The sequence below is a fragment of the Pristiophorus japonicus genome, chromosome 13, assembly GCF_044704955.1.
Source record: "Pristiophorus japonicus isolate sPriJap1 chromosome 13, sPriJap1.hap1, whole genome shotgun sequence".
NCBI classification, from domain to species: Eukaryota; Metazoa; Chordata; class Chondrichthyes; family Pristiophoridae; genus Pristiophorus; species Pristiophorus japonicus.
In genome coordinates this window covers 33,175,056-33,198,764 of record NC_091989.1, presented here as the reverse complement: position 1 = coordinate 33,198,764, position 23,709 = coordinate 33,175,056, and the positions used below count along the sequence as shown (strand labels likewise).

At 46.4% G+C, this 23,709-nt stretch overlaps 1 protein-coding gene across 3 annotated transcripts in view; it reads left to right on the top strand.

Annotated features, from left to right (window-relative positions):
* fam185a (family with sequence similarity 185 member A) overlaps positions 1-23,709 on the top strand; it is a 74,981-nt gene that overhangs the window by 15,934 nt on the left and 35,338 nt on the right. For all 3 annotated transcript variants that reach the window (XM_070897343.1, XM_070897342.1, XM_070897344.1), the window contains exons 3-4: positions 74-166; positions 1,660-1,798. In XM_070897343.1, the coding sequence (XP_070753444.1) occupies positions 74-166; positions 1,660-1,798 (232 nt within the window). The remainder of the gene's footprint in view (positions 1-73; positions 167-1,659; positions 1,799-23,709) is intronic.

The following is a 23,709-nucleotide window of genomic DNA, read 5'->3' as shown; positions in this document are numbered from 1 at the left end:
CTTGATGTATATTTGAATTCTTTGTTCCTAGGTGAATGTATAATTTTCTCCTTTTGTCCATTATGCTATCCAGGCCCATAAAGTCCAAGTGCATAGCAGAGGTGGGAAAGTGATCTGCCTGGGAACAATCTATGGAAATGTAGATATACAGACCTCTAATAAAGGTGTAAGTTAAATTAATCCTTTTTTATTAAGCAGCTTTAATAATGAGGTTTCACAATGCACATGAGGCAGGATTGGGCTGTAAGATAAACAATCCCTTCCTGGCCAGAGACTGGTAAACAAAATTTATATGAAAATAGAGACTAGGATTCACTCCAGTGTTTTATTTACTGGGCTGCTCGGCCTAGATCACATCACTAACGAGGATGGGCTATGCAATTACAGTATTGGTATGGCCACATACTTGACCTAGCTTAAAGATGGAAGTAATCGCATGGAGAATTAATATAAATATTTTTAACTGCTTGATCTCTTGCTTTTAGTGAACAGTTTTCTCTCTAGTCATCCATTCACTAATAAGAGAGCAGACAAGTGTAACCTGGTCTGACTCGCTTTCTGAGAATTATTTATTTTTATTCTCTTTCTCTTTCTCTCTCTCTCTCTCTCTCTCTCTCTCTCTCTCTCTCTCTCTCTCTCTCTCTCTCTCTCTCTCTCTCTCATTAACTTTCTCTTTAACCTTCTCGAGACCTGAGTGTCATGGTACATCAGTCATTGAAGGTTGGCATGCAGGTACAGTAGGCGGTTAAGAAAGCAAATGGCATGTTGGCCTTCATAGCGAGGGGATTTGAGTACAGGGGCAGGGAGGTGTTACTACAGTTGTACAGGGCCTTGGTGAGGCCACACCTGGAGTATTGTGTACAGTTTTGGTCTCCTAACTTGAGGAAGGACATTCTTACTATTGAGGGAGTGCAGCGAAGGTTCACCAGACTGATTCTCGGGATGGTGGGACTGACATATCAAGAAAGACTGGATCAACTGGGCTTGTATTCACTGGAGTTCAGAAGAATGAAAGGGGATCTCATAGAAATGTTTAAAATTCTGATGGGTTTAGACAGGTTAGATGCAGGAAGAATGTTCCCAATGTTGGGGAAGTCCAGAACCAGGGGTCACAGTCTAAGGATAAGGGGTAAGCCATTTAGGACCGAGATGAGGAGAACCTTCTTCACGCAGAGAGTGGTGAACCTGTGGAATTCTCTACCACAGAAAGTTGTTGAGGCCAATTCACTAAATATATTCAAAAAGGAGTTAAATGTAGTCCTTACTACTAGGAGGATCAAGGGGTATGGCGAGAAAGCAGGAATGGGGTACTGAAGTTGCATGTTCAGCCATGAACTCATTGAATGGTGGTGCAGGCTAGAAGGGCCGAATGGCCTACTCCTGCACCTATTTTCTATGTTTCTATGTTTTCAGTGTCTTCTAATAACCTGATCAACATTGTAAACTTTGTTACAAAACAAGAGGCTTTAGTCTGCATTTTACTACGTGAAGCAGCTCATTGGTGCACGTGCATTATATCCCGATCCTGCTACTGCACAAATGCATGAATGTTTATGGCATTAAGAGAGTGAACAACAAATAAAAGATCTTAATTCGGAGAGGAATAGTGTTCCAGTGAATAGCGTCCGTATCTGTTCAACCCCTATGCATTTTGTCCAGATTGTAGAAATTGACAAACTTCAAGGAACAACTATGAATATTTCAACCACTGATGGTGCACTAAAAACAAAGTACATTTATGCTGAATCTTCACATCTGTCCTCTTCCAATGGTAATATTGAACTTGGAAGCATTCACGGTAAGGATTTTATATATTATGTCCTAAGATGTGTCACCAATAGCGCGTGCTCATAGGATAACCTTTTGAGTACTGAAGTAGCATTTTTGTAGTATTTTACTTCACAGATGGAAAGACAGTAGATCAGGTGTTCACAGACATAAGCAAATTATACAAGTATTTTGCAAGTAAAAGTTGTAAACCGCACAGTTTCCAGGAAGAGGCCGGAATGACAAGTTATTCCAAATTAGCTGTAGCCTGGTATATGAATTTAGACGTGCAATAGGGATACAAGATTCAGCTAACCATATGCACAAATGTGGTGATTTTAGCAAACCTGATATGCAGGCTGCTGTTTTTAGTATCATTAGAACTCATAGTTACAAAGGCCCCAAGTTTCCACATGATTTGCTCCTGATTTTTAGGAGCAACTGGTGTAGAACGGAGTATCTTAGAAATCGGAATTCTCGTCATTTAGTTTGCTCCAGTTCTAGTCAGTTAGAACAGTTTCACTTTGGAACAGAATTTTTTTTTCAAAAGGGGGCGTGTCCGGCCACTTACGCCTGATTTCAAAGTTTCGTGAGTGAAAACTTACTCCAAACTAACTTAGAATGGAGTAAGTGAAGATTTTTATACGCTCGAAAAAACCTTGTCTACACTTCAGAAAATCAGGCGTAGGTTACAAATCAGGCATAGGGAATGGTGGGGGGGGTGTTTAAAGGGAAGTTTACAAACATTAAACACTTCAGTTTTACAAATAAAGAGCCATCATCAATAATAAATGATAAATACATCAATAAATCAACCAATAAATCAATCAAAAAAAATTAATAAGAAATAATATATTTTTTTAAATCAATAAATAAAACATTTTCTACTTACCGACTGCAGCACCAGGAGCCCTCCAACAGCGTGCTGGGATGCCCCCCACAGTGTGTCTCTGTCAGTGTCTCTATCTCTCTGTCTGTCTGTGTGTCTCTCATTCTCTGTCTGTCAGTGTCTGTGTTTCTGACAGTGAGGGGAGGAGGAGGAGTGGGAGAGAGAGGGGGAGCAGGGGGAGGGATGGGGGGGAGAAGGGGGAGGGATGGGGGGGAGCAGGGGGAGGGATGGGGGGAGAAGGGGGGGGAAGGAGATTGGGGGGGGGGGGGGAAAGGAGATTGGGGAGGGGGAGGAGAAGGGGAGGGAGGCTGAATGGGCTGGGCCGGGCCCGAGACTTCGGGCAGGGCCTGTCCCCAGCACCAGATTTACAGGTAGGTGGCGTTGGGTCGGGTCGGGGGGAGGGAGGTCAGGTCGGATCCAGTCCGGAGGCGGCGGGGGGGGGAGCGGGTGTGGGGGGCGGGTGTCGGGTCCAGTCCGGGGGGGGAGAGCAGGTGTCGGGTCCGGGGTGGGCGGGTGTCGGGTCCGGAGGCGGGAAGCGGGAGTCGGATCGGGAGGAAGCAGGAGCTGGCCGTGGGAGGAGCCTTATTCACGCAGCCCCAGTGAGGCCATTCGGCCAGGGCTAGGGGCTGCGTGCTTCGGGCCCCTCCCACACAGTTCCGGACGCCTGGAGCTACTGCACTTGCGTGCCCACTATAGCGCGCATGTGCAGAGGTCCCGGCACTGTTTTCAGCGCAGGGACCTGGCTCCGCCCCCTACAGTTCGTGCTGCGCTGCGCCGAGGGCCAGAGGACCTGCAGGGAGGTGGAGAATATGGAGGTTTTTTTTAGGCACACTTTGTGGCGCGAAAAACGGGCGTCCAGGTCGGGACTGCGCCATTCTAGGCGCGGCTCGAAACTTGGGCCCAAAAACTCTACAGCCAAGATTTGATTGTCTCCGTTTCACACATTTATTGGAGGAAATATCTAAGAAATTCTCTTTCTTAAAGGCTTGTAACAGTTTAATGCTGCACTGGCGATTTGTAAAATTACCTAAGATATCTAGCAGCGATGTGGGGAGAAAGAGGGCTTCCTGCTTAATGATGGAGCTATTCAAATTTGACTGCAGGAAGTGCAACTAAGGAGGGACTTAATCGGTAAGAAAATTGGAAGTCCCTTTGGACTGTCTGTTCAATGGTTCAAAGCTGACTCCATGTTGGTAACAGTTATGATTTTATTTAAGCCTAAGTGAGGCAGAATACATAACCGTACTTGAGCAGCAATTTACAAACTACAAATGAAAATTATATTGGCCATTATTGTCCTTTCGGTAGTAGGAGTGGCCCATTCCTCATTCTTTCTACTTGTATACACGACTACCTGTCCAGATCTGTGCCCTTCCTGACTCTTCTACACTGAGACTGACCCAAACCTTGGGATATACCCAAGAACCGGAATGACAGAAAGATCCATCCAACCTTGTATCTTGCATACACCTCATTCTACCCAATCATGGGCCCGGCAAATTCTGTCTTGAAGCAAAGGCCTTGAGCCTCCCTTGTCTGCCTCAGCATAAGCTTTTTATGTTCTTAGTTTCAATGGGCTCAATTTTCCCCAAGCCCGTTTTCTGGTGTATTGCCAGAGTTACGCCCGTTTTTCTAGACCAGAAATGCACCAGAAATAATTTGCCAAAGTTTCCCTGATGTATAATTTAAATTTGGCGCTGTGCGGCGTGTCCAGTCACAGGGAGGGGTGGGGTGCAGCCTGCTGTCTGTGCCGAAAAACGAAGCCGCACCTTCTGCACTTGCGCAGAAAAAGATGTTACGTTTTTGATGTTGTCCCAATGGACGCGCATGCTCAGTACAGCTTGGATTTGGCAATCGGCCATTTTTAAAGAGCCAGTTTTGTGTGAAGGAGTGCTGTGTGAGAGCATTGGGAAAATTGCAGCTGGAGCAATACAAGATGCAACGCAGTGCAAGGACCAAGAATTTCTTGCAGGATGAAGTGGAGGCACTAGTTACTGTGATTGAGAATAGATGGCAGGAGCTGGACACCAGCGGAGGTCACAAAAGTTCCACCAAAAGAAATGAAGAAACGCTGGAACCAAGTTGCAGAAGATTACGGCGTAGTGGTGATCACCACGAGATCTGGAGGCCAGTGTAAAAAGAAATGGCATGACCTTGGTCAAGTAGTTAGTGTAAGTAATATTTTCATTTATTCAATGGATTTGCAATTGCAATTGTAAATGTGACTAGCTGTATGTGTCCCACCCAGCAGAAAGACACTCTCTCTTTTAAAAAAAAAGTGTTGCATTTTCATCTTTGCAGAGGAAGGTGGCAGGCACATAATAAAAGGGAAAGAAATTGAACAGGAGGAGGCCCAGCAAATTTTCACCCACTGACATCCTTGAAAGAGAGGGTTGCTGCTTTGATGGTTGCTGCTTTGATGGGTCCTGCCTGGAAAAAAGCAATCAGTACTGCACAAGCTGGGCCCACACATGAGGGAGAGAGTAAGTCCTGCAAATTCATCGTGACCTTTCAAATCAACCTGCTACCTGGCCTGCGATGTGAGCCTACTCATGCCACCCACTCTGCCTCCTCCTCTGCTGCTAACCATTTGACTGTTCTGTTATCTTTTGCAGAACTTGAGGCCAACCCTGACAATGCAGAAGACGATTCAGACAAGCATGAGCCTGAAGAGTAGAACATCTTCCAATCCAACCCTCCAGACCAAGAACAGAGGGCTGAAGGGGAGGGGATGGAGCTGGAAGAAGCTCCCACTGTTGTACTGACTTTGGAGAAGGTGCCGCTCATGGAGGTGACAGCTGTTTCGGTGACTAGTGGTTTGAGTGTTGGTGGGACATTCCATGGTTTCACACCTTCCGAGGTTGCGGGTCCCAGTGTTGGGGTGCGAGCCACACCCATGGGGAGGAGGGGAAGGAGAGCTCGACCTCGCTCTCCTGAGGTGCAGGATCTAACACATGTTCGGATGATATCATTGAGTGCAGAGAGCATTGACTTTACCCGATCACTCCTGGACGCCATCAGTGGGGTGAGTGATGAGGTAGCGGGACTGTCGGGAGAAGTAACAGCAATGATGCAAGAAATGGGAACGATATCCGGGACCATCAGTGAGGGAATAGTGGCCATGAGGGAGGGAATGTCAGAGTTAGTGCAAACCACGTCACTGACCATGAGGGTGGGAATGTTGCAGGTCATTGAGACACACTCCGGGCACATGAGGGACGGCATGTTGGAGTTAGCTGCTGCAATAAGGGAACACGCCCAGACCCCACTTCATTGACAGAATCAACTGTCACTCCCACTCTATTCCCCACACCAGCCTCTGAAGAGCCCAAAGCCGGGCCCTCCAACTTGCCGCCTGGGCCTTTCAACTTGTCGCCTGACGCCGACGCCCCCCACCCTTGAGGTGCACAGTACCCGAGATGTTAAAAATAAGCTTGGTATTGAGCGCAGAAACACTGCGCCACCGCCTGCGGGCAGGGTGGTAGAGTGTCCAAGACCAAGCGCAGCGGCCGGTCTGAGAATAAGGGGGAGGAGAGAAGGGTGCAACTTTTCTTTGCTGCTCTTGTATTTGTTGTAACTGTTCTCAAATTAACAGTTTTGGTAAGTTATGTAAATTTACAAGTTTATAAGTGATCTTAGAGTGATATTAAAGTAAAGTTCGATACAAGAATAATGTTATTTAAGTTAAGTACATTGTAAACTTTTGAATAAAATATATTACATTAAAACTGAATCATGTTCCATTAACACAACACAACATTATGGAACAGCTCCAAACAGTAAACATGTCCATGTAGAATAGTTGAGCCCTCCATCAGTAAAACGTTCATGGATGAGCTGCTGGCGCAAGGCTCGAGCAATTGTTAAAGGGGCACAGTGGCTCGCCCTCCTCCGCCTTTGTGCTCTGGCCTCAGGCACTCGCATGGCTTCGTCGTTGTCATCCTCCTCCTGCTCGTCACCCGAATCTTCCACATCGTTATCATCAGCCACTCTCACTGCAGGTGGGTCTTCTCTGCCAGCTGCTGCTGCCTCATGCTGGCTAAGTTATGCAGCACACAACAGTGAACTGATTGACAATCTCAGGGGAGTAGAGCAAGTAGCTTCCGGAATGGTCCAGCCATTGGAAACGCTGCTCCAATATGCCAGTGATCCTCTCGATGCTATGCGCCGCAATCTGCAACATGTTGTATTGACGGTCAGCTTCCGTCCGGATTATGCGTGGGGGTGTCATGAGCCAGGTGGTGAGGCCGTACCCTTTGTCTTCCAGTAGCCAGCTGTGCCCTTCTGGCTGCTACTGCTGAAACATGGCAGATATAACTCCGTCGCATAGGATGAACGCATTATGGGTGCTGCCAGGGTATCTTGCATCGACTGACATGATATGATGCACGTCGTCACACACATTAATGGAGTGGAAGCTTTTTCTGTTCCTGTACATCACAGAATCCTTCAAAGGTGCTTGCAAGGCGATGTGGGTACAATTAATGTAGCCCTGTACCTTTGGGAAGCCAGCAATCCTGGAGAAGCCCACAGCCCTGTCATGGATTGCTTGGGAGGTCATCGGGAACTTTATGAAGTCATTCCAACGAGCATACAGTGCAGCCGTGACCTGGCGAATGGAGTGGTGTTGCATGTTGAGAGATGGCGCACACATCCCCAGTTGTAGCTTGAAATGATCCGGAGGCATAGAATGAAAGTGCAGCTGTAACCTTCACTTCAACTGACAAAGCAGTCCTCTTGATGCTTCTAGGTTGCAGGTCTGCTTTGACCAACTCTCAGATCTCCGTTACATCTTTGCGGAAACGCAGCCTTCTGACACAGTCTGCATCACTCAGGTGGAGATATGAATGTCTGTCCCGATATACCCGAGTTGGGTGAGGCCTCCTGCCCAGCACCCTACGGGCTCTGATGTCCCTGATGTGATGACGTCGAATCAATTGTGTCCTACGTAGCACCATGATGTAGAAGGCTCGCACAAGGTATGGCATTGTCGGTATTGCCCCCACATTTAAATTTAACCTTTGAAAGAAGCTCAAAATGGTAGGAAAGCAGGCAGCACAGATTCACAGTTGTATCTCTCCAGGTCTGTATGGATGGACCACACCCAAAGGTCTTGTAACTTCTCTCTTTCTCCTCCCCGCCCTCCCAGTTGGAGTCTTGTGACTTCTCCCTCTCCCTCGCCGAGCTCCAAGCCTTCCGATCAGCGCCTCGCTCTCTCTCATGATCAGATGTCATATGGTGAGGGCATCCCATAATCAAACCTCCATATATACCTCCAACCAGAGTTGGCAGTCCTAATTTGAGGGCTCAGTTTCCTGCTATCCAAACCTCCTCCTCTTCCAAGTAGCGTATGTATAAAGGGATTCCAATGAGATATAGTGCTAAGGGGGCTGGGAGTATGTCTCTTTTTGGCAGCTCCTGCACCTAGCGCAGCTCCATGGCATCAGCAAATTTTAACGTCTTCTCATCTCAATAGCCAATTTCTCATTTTATGTTGAAGTAGCTGCCTTTCTGTTTAAACTAATTGCAATGTAGCATTGCTAAGCAGATAACTCTCAGCACGTGACCTGCAGCCGATGGAAATGGAGGAAATCTGCATGCAGGCCCCAATGACGTCACTTGCATGCTTCTTAAACTCGAACTTTGGAAGGCCTGTTCCGGATGCAGTGCCTTGCTCTCTTTCAGAAGTGCACATGAAGCGCAAATAGGGCAGAGATCTATACAAAGGATTTCCACCACTTTTTTCTGTGGTTATGCTTTGGAAATAGATGCCAATGTGGTGAAAAATTGTCCCTCCTACCTCTTTTTAAGGCATTATCACAGATGCTGATACATTGGGAAACAGTGCATTGCTGGAAAAATCATGTAGTGATTCTCTTCTGGGATGCAAACAAAAGAAAACAGTTCTCGCTGTATTGCATGGCAGTCTGTGTTTAGACAAAAGAAAAATTGCAGCTATATGTAAACTGGCAAAAGAAAAGAAAATCATTTTTTTAAAGTACGAGTTAGTGCATTTGCAATGCTAACTACTTGTATATGAAGTTCTTGTTCATTCAGCAGGGTGAGAGTTAAGAGTGTGTCAGATGTAAAGTTTTCCTCTGACATATGTTCGTGATCGTGGGTGAACAAAAATGAAGTGAATTTTTAACATGCAGCTTGACTACTGCTGTTAAGAAATCACCACAGAATGAAATTACATATTGAACCATTTAGGCTGCAAATTAAAGCAGGCTACGGTTTTTCACTGAGAAACAAAACTCTTTGTTCTTTGATAATTAAAACATAAAGGCTGTGAGTTTTTGGAGTTTTAGCGGCAGCTGTTCAGGCTGGTTTTGCTGAAAAAATGGTGACCGCTTCGCTTCCGGTGGGTCCCGTGGCGGCCGCCAATTTGGGGAGATTGATAGCGCTGCCATTGCCTGCGCTCGCTCCAGAAATTTAAATGAGGCAGATCGAGGCATCAATCAGTGTGCAGTGCTGATTTGACGCTGGTTCTGCCATTTTTGACGTCGTCGCTCCATTTAACGCCCTCTCCTAATCATGACCAGCTGACCATGCGTTCACCAGCAGGATGGACCCTAGCAGTGCTATTTAAAGTGATCTCCAACAACTTGCAACTGACATGCTTTTTGATTTCCATTGTGCAACTACTTGGATCCTTATAAAGTTATTTAAAGTTACTGAGGTGTTGCTGCAAGTGGAGAACGGCATTTAAAGGCTTCTGCTCACACCACTTGCTCTCAGTCATGGGGGGTCTACTTGCAATTCCCCTCGCGCTCGCGTATGACCAGGAGATGGCGCGGAGGCAGCGAAGAAGAGGACAAGACGCTCGCAGAGCGAGGAGGGGGCAGGAGGAGTCTTGGCAGGAGGCCTTGCGCACCCATGGTTTCCTACCTGCACCTAAGCCAGGAACAATGTATTAGGAGGCTCTCCTTCACCAAGGAGGTGGTCAAAGAACTCTACCACCTCCTGTAACCAGACCTACAGCCTCAGAGCAGGGTGATTACGGCTCTCCCGGTGGCCCTCAATTATTTTCGCCAACGAATCCTTCCAGTCCGGAGTAGGAGACATAGCTAACATCTCGCAGTTCGCCGTCCATCGCTGCATCTGAAAACTCTACTCAAGGAACATGGACTTCACTGTGTTCTCTCTGAACAGAGAGAAGCAGGACAAGCGCGCATGTGGCTTTGTCAGGATAGCGCGCTTCACCGTGGTGCAGGGTGCCATCGACTGCACACGCGTGGCTTTACGGGCATCGCATACCAATCCTGAGATGTTCGCTGAGCACAAAGGCAACCACTCACTTAATGTACAGTTGTTCTGCGACCACGCCGAGCGCATCATCATGATGATGAATGCCCGGTATCCTGGCAGCAGTCATCATGCCTTCATCCTGTGCTAGTTTGGTGTGCCAGCAATCTTCCAGCCATCACATCAATCCCGAGGGTGGCTGCTTGGAGACCACGGCTATACACTCTGCACCTGGCTGATGTCTCCCCTCCTCAACCCCACCACTCATGGCCAGCACTCACATAATGACAGCCATGCTGCCACGAGGGACTTCATCGAGCAGACCATCGAGCTGCTCGAGCAATGGTTCGGCTGCCTTGACTGCTCAGGAGGAGTCCTCCAATACACTGGAGCGGGTATCCTATTTCATGGTAATCTGCTGCATGCTCTACAACTTGGCCATCATGAACACATTGCCCTTGTTCGCACGGGTTCCAGGACACCTCTGGAAGAGGAAGGGGAGGAGGCTTCCAGTACAACCCCATTTTGGACGGGCTGTCTGTGAGCGCCTCATCAGACTTCGGTTTCAGTGAACGAAACCCTAGGTTCCCGTTGCTCACCACCTCCCCATCTTAAGATTCCTCTGTCACGGAACATCATAGCAACCTCCTGGGCATAAAGCTAAAATAGGAGCCACCACAAAACACACATTCCAAACAAAGCACAAAGTCAACTAATCACCCATGTGCATTCCCTTAGTGCCTGTCTTTTGTGTGCCTTTTCCTATTCTAGTGTTCCTATGAAGTGCTTCCCCAGTGTCTGCAGCATGGCTGGTGGAAGGCTGCTGACTTTTAGTGGGGGAGACTACAGATGGCCTTGCAGGACAACCTCGAGCAGCTCTGGCCCTAGATGCCCCAGCTATAGACTGCACCACCTCGACATGGGCGGCAGCAGTCTGGGCTGGCTGGATAACAGGCAGCAGCAAGTGCACTGGCGGAGTGGCTGTGGTGGGAGTAGCAATGCTGTAATCCTCAGAGAGGACAGCAGATTCATGCCCCACGGAGCCACTGCCACTCCCTGGGGCAGCACCTCAGTATTTCTAGCCATCTGTTGGAGCACAGATTGTTGGACTGCTGTGACACCCTGCAAGCCCCTTTCCACACTGGTAAACCCAACCACGATGGCAGCAGTTTTGGCTTACACAGTAGCAAGCTGAGACTGCAAGAGAGCAGTCTTGTGTCTTCTCTTCCATCACTTTCCTCCTCTAGAACTTCAGGCACAGGCTGGTCTGCTGGCATTTCTTGGGTATCTGAGAAATGCACATGGGTCAGGTTGTATTACGGGAAGAGGGTAAAGCAAGATATCCATGCATACACCATCAGCAGCTTGTGAGGAGGAAGTGAGATGTGAGAAAAAGGATTAGGTTATGAGCATACGGTCATCATCAGCAATCCTTTCAACTTTCCCACTCGCCACGGACTTCACTGCCCCTCCAATTATTGCGAGCACTGCTTCCTCCAGGTCAGCAAGGTTCTCACTGTGGCTTGCCCTCCACTGTCTGCTGCTGTTCCTGGCAATTGTCCGCCACCTTGGCCTGCGAGTGAAAGGAAGTGTGTCAGTGAGTGTGGTGAAATGTGTTTGGGTGATGTGCCTGCCATGGTTGAATAGCTGGCAGTGTGTGCAAGGTGTGGTTGTGAGTATTGCAGCAGTGGTAATGGTGAAATGAAGCTATGATTGTGAGATATGAGTGGGGATAGCCAGAGATTGTTGGTAGGTGAGTGCTGGGGGTATGGTGCATTGAGGCTTGTGGTGCAGATGGTAGGATTTGGCATTTGATGATGCATTCACTCACCTTGTCCACTCGTGTGAGGTCATTAAACTTCTTGTGGCGCTGGATCCAGGTCCTGGGGACAACACTCGTTGCAGTGACGACTTGAGCAATATCCTCCCAGATCCTTCTTGTGTTCAGCCTTGATGGCCTCCTGCCCCCCTGCACGTAGAGGACCTCACGGTGTCTTTGGACCCTAAGGACCAAGTGCCGCATCAGAAAGTCTTCTAGCCCTTTCCCTCAGTTGTTGGGCCATGGCTTTGTTTAGACTGACGATGAGGTACTTCTGCAGTAAAGCACCTCCCTTTAAGTAGTGCAGAGATCCTAGGCCAAACTTTATTGGCCAGTAAACTGCACCCGATATTGACACCCCCTACCCCCCCCCCCCCATGTTAAATGCTAAGCCAATCAGTAGTGCATTTAGCACTGAGATCAGCGCTACAATCAGTAAATGAGCAGGCAGCACCAAAATTGCATGAAACTAAGTTGGTCACTCAAGCTACATAAATTAGAAAAGAACAAATTATAGTCAACCAGACTGCAACCACACATTTGAGACAAGGGTTTCATTGCTAGTTATATTCTGCAGGATTCTAGTGTTGCATTATTTGGTCAAGTCAACAAATTTTCTATGCCTTTACATTTTTCCATTAACTACACATTTTGAACATAATCCATAAAGCAATTTCAGCTGCATCTGACTGAAATTCAGAACTTACAGCATGTTATCTTGAAGAGCAGAGAGTGAAGGGGTTAGAGTTAACATTGTGCATCAGCATGGTGAACATCCCACTCATACCTTACTAGGAAGAATCTTACTAGGTTTCTAAATAAAACCAGAATCTGAGTTTTTGGTAAGCTTTTGACAGAAGCACCAGGTCATTTGACTTTAAAGGACAAGAATAATCCAAGGGAACACACTTTGCCCATACAGATATTCAGGGAAAAAAATCTTGTTTGCAAGATTTACTTTTAATGTAGCAATTTGTTTTCCAGCCTATTGAGTCCCACCATTTTGGAAGTTCCCCTTCCCATGGATCTGCACCACTGAGGTCAGCTATGCAAGCAGCTTCATAGGAAATTCAATAGATTGCATTCAAGCTGATCCTGGATTGGGAAGAATCCGGTAGGCATTTGTAGTGACTCTTGAGTGACTTATCTTCCTATCTGCCTCTTGTGTGGAAAAGTTGCTTTTTGTCACAGCTGAGATCTGGCCCCACATTCTGCTGCTCAGTGTAATACTGCTTGGGATAGTAATGTGCTCAGTTGTTCCAGAGTTCTTAGTTTTTTAAACCTGGCTCCTTTACTTGTGTATTAAAGAGCTACTCTGGTGATGCATTGTAATATATCTTGAAAATTTTGAGACTGCACTCATGAAATTGAGAGCCTCCTTCAACATATGAATTCCTCTCTGGGTTTGTTACTGGAGTGTACCTATTAATCTCTGATTGCAAGATAAAAATCTATAGTGAATTAATAGCAGACTTACTACACAATTATACCCTTTTATTTTGGTTTGTACACGGATGATGTGTTTGAATGTCTTCAGCTGTGTTCTCCCATGCAAATGTCAAGGATATGGGAGAAAATCATCTGGTGTTAATCTGGTAGTGTTTAATCTCCAATAAAAACAGAAAATGCTGGTAACACTCAGCAGATCAGGCAGCATCTGCGGAGAGAGAAACATAGGGTTAATGTCTCAGGTCGATGACCTTTCATTAGTTCTGATGAAAGATCATCAACCTGAAACGTTAACCCTATGTTTTTCTCTCTCCACAGATGCTGCCTACCCTGCTGAATGTTTCCAGTAGCAGCAATATTTTGCTTTTTTTTTTAAAGCGTTTAATCAGTTTAGTTTTTTCCCACCACATTCCGGAGGAAAGCATTGCTGCTCTATGATGATGTGAAGAACCTAAAATCAGAGACAATTGAATTTTTAAATATTCGTTCTGGGGATGTGGGCATCACTGGCGAGGCCAGCATTTATTACCCATCCCTAATTGCCCTTGAGAAGGTGGTGGTGAGCTGTCTTCTTGAACCGTTGCAGTCCTTGTGGTGAAGTTACCCCCACAGTGCTCTTAGGGAGGGAGTTCCAGGATTTTGATCCAGTGATGATGGTGGAATGGTGATATATTTCCAAGTCAGGATGGTGTGTAACATAGAGGTGAACTTGCAGGTGATGGTGTTCCCATGTGGCTGCTGCCCTTGTCCTTCCAGATGGTAGAGGTTGCGGGTTTGGGAGGTGCTGCCGAAGAAGCCTTGGTGAGTTGCTGCAGTACATCTTGTAGATGGCACACGCTATAGCCACGGTGCACCGGTTGTGGAGGGAGTGAATGTTTAAGGTGGTGGATGGGGTACTTTGTCCTGGATGATGTGGAGCTTCTTGAGTGTTGTTGGAGCTGCACTCATCCAGGCAAGTGGAGAGTATTCCATTACACTCCTGACTTGTACCTTGTAGATGGTGGAAAGGTTTTGGGGAGTCTGGAGTTGAGACAGTTAAGTTTCTGGGCAGTGGTGACCCCAGGATGTTGATGGTGGGGGATTTGGTGATGGTAATACCGGTGAACGTCAAGGAGCGGTAGTTAGACTTTCTCTTGTTGGGGATGGTCATTACCTGGCACTTTTATGGCGTAAATGTTGCTTGCCATTTATCAGCCCAAGCCTGAATGTTGTCCAGGTCTTGCTGCATGAGGGCATGGACTGCTTCATTATCTGAGAAGTTGTGAATTGGACTGAACACTGCGAATATCCCCACTTCTGACCTTATGATAGAGAAAAGGTCATTGATGAAGCAGCTGAAGATGGTTGGGTCTAGGACAGTGCCCTGAGGAACTCCTGCAGCGATGGTGCTGAGATGATTGCCCTTCAACAACCACAACCATCTTCCTTTGTGCTAGATATGACTTCAGGTCAGTGAAGAGTTTTCCCCCTGATTCCCATTGATTTCAGTTTTATTAGGGCTCCTTGTAGCCACACTCGGTCAAAAGCAATCTTGATGTCAAGGGCAGTCACCCTCATCTCACCTCTGGAATTCAGCTCTTGTCCATGTTTGGACCAAGACTGTGATGAGGTATGGAGCCAAGTGGTCCTGGTAGAACTCAAACTGATCATTAGTGAGTAAGTGCCGCTTGGTAGCACTGTCGACGACCCCTTCCATCACTTTTCTGATGGTTGAGAGTAGACTGATGGGGCGGTAATTTGCCAGAATGGATTTATCCTGCTTTATGTGGCCAAATCATACCTAAGTAGTCCCTGGCTTGATGGTAATGGTAGAATGAGGAATATGCTAGGCCATGAGGTTACAGATTGTGGTGGAATACAGCTCTGCTCCTGCTACTGATGGCCCACAGCACCTCATGGATGTCCAGTTTTGAGCTGCTAGATCTGTTCTTGATCTATTCCATTTAACACTGCGATAGTAATGGACGGTGTCACTGCTATCAATGCTGTCATGGAAAGATGCATCTGCGACAGGTAGATGGTGAGGACAAGGTCAAGTAGATCTTTCCCTCATTTTGTTTCTCTCATCACCTGCCGCAGGCCCAGTCAAGCATCCATGTCCTTCAGGATTCGGCCAGCTTAGTCAGTAGTGGTGTTACCGAGCCATTCTTGGTGATGGACATTGAAGTCCCCCACCCAGAATACGTTCTGTGCCCTTGCTACCCTCAGTGCTTCTTCCAAGTGGTGTTCAACATGAAGGAGTACTGATTCATGAGCTGAAGGAGGATGGTAGGTGGTAATCAGCCGAGGGTTTTCTTGCCCATGGTTGACCTGAAGCCATGAGACATCATGGGGCCTACAGGTTTGTAGAGCTGTTGACTGGAGTGCATCATCACCCCCGGCAACCAAATTTTAATTTGAACCACGTGTCCAAAATGTAATTTATTTAAGTTAGTCGGTTTTAGTGCTACCTCCACCACCCCCACCCCCCCACCCCTTTTTTAGCCAGGGGGCACTTGTTTATTGTCTACACAACAATAGTTGTAGAGCTGTTGACAACCCATCTCCTCTATCTGGGAGTCTATCTTAGCCCTGATGAGGAAGCCTGGCCGGCGAACTGGCAAGAGCTGGAGGCCAAAGTCACCACTCGCCTATGGCGCCGGACAGGACTACTCCGAGTGCTAGTCATAAACCAACTGGTAGCCGCTATGCTGTGGTACCGGTTGGTCACTTTGAACCCTCCCCCTGCATTTGTCACCAAGGTACAGAAGAAGCTGGTCGACTTCTTCTGGAACAACAGGAAGCACTGGGTCTCTGCTGCGGTTCTGAGTCTCCCACTTAAGGAGGGCGGTCAGGCGTTGGTGTGCGTGAGCACCCAGGCTGCGACCTTTCATCTTCAGACCCTGCAGAGATACCTGCACGTCGAGCACCCTCCTAGATGACGTATTTATCTAGGAGGGTGCTCGACGTACAGGTAGCGACTTATTTCTTCCGCCAGCAGCACTGCCTCAATTATGACGTAGTTCCTGTTTGTGAACCTGGGGGGTGTCAGGACCGCCATGCGAGGGCTGCCTGTCTTTTACCAGGAACTCATCCGGGTCTGGAACCACCAAGCGCAGTTCTCCTCCATCTGGAGTGGCGGCTGTTCTTCAGGAGCTGCTGCTCAGGAATCCGTACCTCCACGACTGCAGTTTTAAGTGGCAGGCGGATGAGAGGGCTATGGCTGGCAAGGTGACCAGGGTCAGAGACATGCTCAATGGCGGAGGAGCGGGCTGGATGGCGCCAGACGAGCTGGCACGGTGCCTATCCTGGGCCGACATCCAGCGCGTGGCCAATGCCAACGCGTTGCTAAAACAGCGCTGGGCCCTGACTCTGTTAGGTGTGTCGAGGAGGCCCAAACACGTGGGGAGATCCTGTCCGAACTGACCCCCGTCAGGATGGAATTCCTCATAGGCACCAAGCCTCGAAACCTCCCTCGGAAGCCAGCGTCTCAACTTGAGCCTCCTCCAGGAAACCCCTTCCGTGCTTTTCAGTTCTGCACAGAGAGGATTCCTGTAGGAGCTGCTCTTGCAACCTCTCCACGTTGTCATCCTCGTCTGCCGTCCTGACACGCCATGGCGCACCATCTTGCCGTCCAGAGAAGGCAGGGATCCCCAATGGAGTGCTCTCTACGCGGGAGTCTTCCCCTTATTTATTGGGGACTTGGCCTGGAGGGTGTTTCACGGACTCCCAGGCCGCCTGTAATTTTTACGGTCGAGAGGAGTCGGCATTCCATGTGTATGTTATAGGTGTGAGGTTGCAGCCCCTCTTCCATTATTTGAAGGGGCTGTTCCTCAAGTTCTGGTTACACTTCAGTCCCACACTCCTGATTTTTGGGCACCCTGTGCAGAGGGGAGCAGACAGGTTGGACGGCCTCCTCGTAGGACTGCTCCTGGGCATGGATATGGTGGACATTAACCAGTCCAGGCAGCGGGCGGTCGCGGCGGTCATTCAGCCTGACTGCCTGCCTCTATTCCGCGGTTACATCCGAACCAGGGTGTCCCTGGAAATGGAGCACACGGTGTCCACCGGTACGCTTGCGGCCTTCCGTGAGAGGTGGACATCGGAGGGGCTGGAGTGCATCATCACCCCTGGCAACCACATTTTAATTTGAATTAAGTTTACTGCCAACAGTTAATTTGTTTAGTGTGTCGGTTTCAGTGTCTTTCCCCCCCCCCCCCCCCCACCCCTTTAATAAGGGGGCACTTGTATTAATGTTGCAACAAAATAGTTGTAGAGCTGTTGCATTGTGAGTGGCTTAGCCAGTCACGTGATGTTCAGAAGACTCAATAAAACCCCTGTCAGTTGGGTCTAGGTCATCCACGATGAGGCATGCAGTTGTGAGCCTAGTGGATGAACTGGTAATGTGTAGTGTGATTTTTAAGCCCTTGTTAATAAACCAACTAGTTCTTAATAGCAATGTGTTGCTATGAATTCTTATGCAAAGATCTCTTGAAGCAAATACATTACAGGGTCCGGAGTCAATGTTGAGGATTCCCAGGGCCACTCCCTCCCGATTGTACACCACTGTGCTGCAACCTCTGTTGGGACTGGACATACCCAAGGATGGTGATGGAGGAGTCTGTGACATTGGCTGAATGGTATGATTCTGTGAGTATGACGATGTCAGGCTGTTGCTTGACTAGCCTGTGGGACAACTCTCCCAATTTTGCACAAGTCCCCAGATGTTCGTGAAAAGGACTTTGCAGGGTCGACTGGGCTGGGTGTGCCGTTGTCGTGTCCGAAGCTGGTGCCTTGGTCGATGCCGGGGAGTGCATCAGGTTTTATTTTTTTTGTGGCGGTTTGTTACTTGCTAAGCCATTTCTAGGGGATAAATTAAGAGTCGTCAACATTACTGCAGGTCTGGAGTCACATATAGGCCAAACCAGGTAAGGACGGCAGATTTCCTTCCCTAAAGAACATCAGTGAACCAGATGGGTTTTTTATTACAATCCGATAGTTTTATGGTCACCATTACTGATACTAGATTTTTATTCCAGATTTATTTAACTGAATTTGAATTCCTCAGCTGCCATGGTGGGATTTGAATTCACATCTCTGGATCATTAGTCCAGGCCTCTGGATTACTAGTTCAGTAACATAACCACTATGCTACTGTTCCCAAATTTGCATGCTTTGGTATAACTTCATGGTGAAAATGCCATCTTTTAGTTGTTTAAAATCTTGCGTCAAATAATTTTATTCCCTGTATACAAACTGTATTTTTTGCGGTGCAAGTACAAGTTTACCATTCAGACCTCATTTGTTCATTAAGATCTGAGTTGACAGTTTCTGTGCATTTGTGAACAATTCAGGATGATCAAGAATGCAATAATGTAAATAGAATAGTGGTGTCCCACTGAAATAAAGACTGGCCTCTCTGCATTACTGGTGATATGACAATTCATAACAACAGTGCAAGGCAAAATGTCAGAATTAATTATTTTGTTCCACTCCAAGAGCATTGCTACCTACCCTACCCTCTGAGGAAAAACTGTGTGACAGCTTCACAGTTTCTCAAAAAGATCACTGCAGACGGTCTTTTTTTAATACTTTATTGGAATTTATGCTGGAGAATGTTTGCTATGTGTTGTTAGTCCTAGCGCAGTCCGGCCAATATTTTGTCATATTGTGTAATAGTGTGGAGGACGAGTTCATGGAATGTATACAAGATAGTTTTCTAGATCAGTATGTTGAGGAACCAACTATGGAACAGGCTATTTTAGATCCGGTATTGTGCAATGAGAGTTAATTAATAAAACCTTGTAGTAAAGGACCTTTTTGGGAAGAGTGACTATAATATTATAGAATTTTATCTTGAGCTTGAAAGCGATTCAGTTAAGTCCGAAACTAGGGTCTTAAACCAAAACAAAGCAATCTACGTTGATATGATGGATGAGTTGGCTGAGGTAGATTGGCTAACTGCATTAAAGGTATGATGGTAGACAAGCAATGGCTAGCATTTAAGAATTAATAAATAATTTACAACAAACATACATTCCTTTTTAAGGCACAAAAATCCCATGGGAAAAGTGGTCCAACAAGAGAAGTTAAATATAGTATTAGATCAAAGGAACAGGCTTATAATGTTGCCAAAAAGAGTAGTAAGCCTGAGGATTGGGAGTATTTTAGAATTCGGCAGAGGACCAAGAAATTGATAAGGAAAGAGAAAAAAGAATATGAGAGTAAATTAGCAAGAGACATAAAAACAAATTGCAAATGTTTCTATAGGTACACAAGTGAAAGTAAACATGGGCCCATGAGACCAGAGAAATTATAATGGACAATAAGGAAATGGCGGAGACATTAAACAAGTACTTTGACCTAGAAATTCAGGTCATTTGCGCCTCTTGTTAGAGCAAACTACTTTTCACCTGGATGTGACACCGCTAACGACTCCCGCTAAATTCCACGGGAGTCTAGTGTCGGCGGTAACCTGTAGCACCCCGCTCCACCAGCGATGATGACATCACCATGCGCAGCACCCCGGGACCCTAAATTGGGTATTGCCCCCTGAAGCTGCGCCGAGCGATGCCAGCAACAGCTTCAGGGGGCGTGTACAGAGCGGCCGGCCGCTCGTAAGTTACAACGGTGGGCTATTACAAAAAAAATTCAGCCAATTTTTGCCGTGCGCTTTGAATGTGGGGTCCATGCTGCGATTGGTCAGAGTGCTTGGTCACTCTGCTTGAGTGCCAGGCTGTTGGCACGGCACTCCACTCCCCGGTGGTCAGCGAGGCCATTTCATTACGGCAGAGTTTGCAGCATGGTCTCTTCCCAGTGAGTCTGCCCCGCTACCGCTTTTTTGGGGTGGTAACCCCAATTTCTCGCAAGGGGCGTGACTTCTGTGCCTGGCGCAAAGTGTTACTGCCCCCCAAACAGTGCGCAGTGGAATTTTTCCCTGTTTATATCTGTCTTCACAGTAGAAGACATAAAAAACATTCCGGAAATAATTGGAAGCCAACGGTCTATGGAGGATGAGGAACTTAAAAAAAAAATAGTATAAGTAATGACATAGTACTGGAGAGATTAATGGGATTAAGTGGTGACAAATCCCCGGACCTGACAACCTGCATCCTTGGGTTTTAAAAGAGGTAGCTGCAGAGATAGTGTGTGCACTGGTATTAATCTTCCAGAGTTCTTTTGATTCTAGAACAGTCCCCAAGGATTGGATGGTAGCAAACATAACCCTGCTATTTTAGAAAGGAGGAAGAGAAAAAACGGGGAACTATTGTCCAGTTAGCCAGACATCAGTAGTTGGCAAAGTGCTAGAATCATTAGTGATGTGGTAACAAAATGCTTAGAAAATCGTAATATGATTGGGCTGAGTCAACATGGTTTTATGAAAGGGAAATCATGTTTGACGAGTTTTTTGAAGGGGGAACCAGTGGATGTAGTGTATTTGGATTTTCAAAAAGCATGTGATAAAGTGCCACACAGGAGGTTATTACATAAAAGTAGGACTCATGGGATTGGGGGTAATATATTGGCATGGATTGAGGATTGGTTAATGGACAGAAAAGAGAGTAGGAATAAACGGGACTTTTTCAGGTTGGCAGGCTGTAACTAACGTGGTACCACAAGGATCAGTGCTTGGGCCTCAGCTATTTACGATCTATATTAATGACTTCGATGAAGGGACTGAGTGTAACGTATCCAAGTTTGCTGATGATACAAAGTTAGGTGGGAAAGTAAGCTGAGAGGAGGACGTGAAGAGGTTGCAGAGAGATACAGACAGGTTGACTGAGTGGACAGAAACATGTCAAATAGAATACAATGTGGGAAGTGTGAAGTTATCCACTTTAGTAGGGAAAACAAAGCACAATATTTGTTGAATGGTGAGAGACTGGGAAATGTTTGTATTCAAAGGGACCTGGCTGTCCTTGTACATGAATCATAGAAAGTTAACATGCAGGTACTGTACAGCAAGCAATTAAGAAAGCAAATGGTATGATAGCTTTTGTTAAAAAGGGATTAGAGTACAAGAGTAAAGAAGTCTTACTACAATTATACAGGGCATTAGTGAGGCCACACCTGGAGTACTGTGTACAGTTCTGGTCTCCTTACCTGAGGAAAGACATACTTGCCTTTAAGGGAGTGCAACAAAGCTTCATTAAACTGGTTCCTGGGATGAGGGGATTGCCCTATGAGAAGAGATTGAGTTGACTAGGCCTATATTCCCTCGAGTTTAGAAGAATGAGAGGTGATCCTAAACTGAAACATATAAAATCCTTAAGGGGCTTGACTGGGTTAATGCAGAAAAGATGTTTCCCCTGGTTGGGGAACCTAGAACACTGTGTCACAGTCTCAAAATAAGGGATCGGTCATTTAGGACTGAGATGTTGAGAAATTTCTTCACTCAAAGGGTTGTGAATTTTTGGAATTCTGTGCCCCAGAGGACTGTGGATGCTCAGACGTTGAGTATATTCAAGACAGAGTTCGATAAAGTTTTGGGTGCGAATGGAATTAAGGGATATGGAGATAGTGCGGAAAGGTGCAGTTGAGGTTGAAAATCAGCCATCATCTTGTTGAATGGCTCAGTTGGCTCGAAGTGCCAAATGGCCTACTGCAGCTCCTAGTTCTTGTGTTGTGGCTAAGTACATTCGCAAGACACTTTTCGCCCGACAGAGGTGGGCGCTACCGCCTCCCGGGAAATTGCTCGAGAGTTGTGGAGGTGTTGCCACGGCAGCGCCGCACCCCGCGAGACTGGCGTGCGTGGATGTCAATGCCAGCTTCGTGAATTGCAATGCTGGTCAACATCCGCTCTCGGGGAAGTGCTTAAGGGGGAGGTTGCCAGCGACCTGGGCCACTATCTTTTTTTGTCGACCAATTCTTGGGTCGGCTTAACGATGGCGGACCTAGCGTGGTCCGGGCTGCCATCGTGCAGCCCAACACAGGTGCCGGGCCGCTGACCCAATCGCATGCTGCCCTTGGTGGCCTAGTGGAGGCCATCAGAGGCCTTGCAGAGTGTGTAGCGGCCCTCCCCTGTAATCGAAAGGAAGGGGCATTGAAGCTACGTGGAGCATCCAGTGCCCCAGTTACCGCCCCCAAACGAAGTGGAACGCGGGAGATTGTATTCCGCTTCCTTAGCGCCGGGCGCTAAAAGTCCCAGCCCCATAAGGATACCGCCCCAATCAGGGCACACGGCAATTTCACCCCCATTGTATTTAAAAAGGCAAAATAATGAATGTTAGAATTTGCAGAATTTAATCAAACTCAAGACTTTATCATTTAAGATCATACACTTTTTAAAAAAAAATGGCTATCATAATCATTGCTGTACCATATTTTCATTTTTGTAGATCATACTTTCTCCAGAAGGAATCTAATATGATTAACAGTCTAGCTATTTGTGGTCTTTGTAACCAATCAGATATGTTTTAAAAAAACACCCATTAATTTTGGTCTGGAAATGGCATGCTTTAGAATTTGCCATGTTCTGAAGATTTTGTTTATAAAACCCTATATAGATTTTTGACTTGTGTATCCAACATGCAAGGTAAATCAACAGGACTTCCTGTGATTCTAAATATTAAAACTTCGGTTAAGAACCTTTTGGACTATCCAAATGTAAAATATTATACACTTCAGATGGTGCTTTAATGGTTTTGGACTTTTGCCAGCTACCAAAAAAATTATCTTGTAAATGTAAAAACTATCATTTGAGATGAAACGCAAATTTCCATTGTATAATATCTTTTAACTAATACATTTTCCAGACAGAAATGAAGTACAGATGTAAAAGATTTTTCTTTAATTAAACTGTGTGTTTCTTTTTCTCTCTATTGATAGTCATTGCTGTTTCACATGAAGCAACCGTGCTTTATTTTTTTTCTTGTGTATATACTGTTTATACATAAGAAATAGGAGCAGGAGTAGGCCATTTGACCCCTCGAGCCTGCTCCATCATTCAATAAGATCTTGGCTGATCTGATCTTGGCCTCAGCTCCACTTTCCTGCCTATTCCCCATAACCCTTGACTCTCCTGTAGATCAAAAAGCTGTCTATCTCCGCATTGAATATATTCAATGACTCAATCTCCACAACTCCCTAGGGTAGAGAATTCCAAAGATTCACAACCCTCTGAGAGAACAAATTCCTCCTCATCTCCGTCTTAAACGGGTGACCCCTTATTCTGAAACTATCCCCCCTAGTTCTAGATTCCCCCACGAGGGGAAACATCCTCTCTGCATCTTATTAGTTCTAGTAATGCTCCCAATATGGAACAAGCTTTCTAAATTATTTACTGACAGATCATCTTTATAATCTTACAAATATACTGCCATAGTTATCAATCAGTAATTAGACATTGGACTAGAACTGGGCAACCTCAGCTACAAATCACATCTGTTTCTCGAGTCAATTATTTGAAGTGCAGTTTTCTTGCAAGATTATCTCTTTGCCTAACTACGAATAAAAAAAAAGATTGAAAATAAAATGGGTACTCAGAAGGCAGGCCCATTATGTTTTTGCATTGTTAATCTGTGTAGCAGAGTTTCTACATTTCTGTTCAATCGTGATT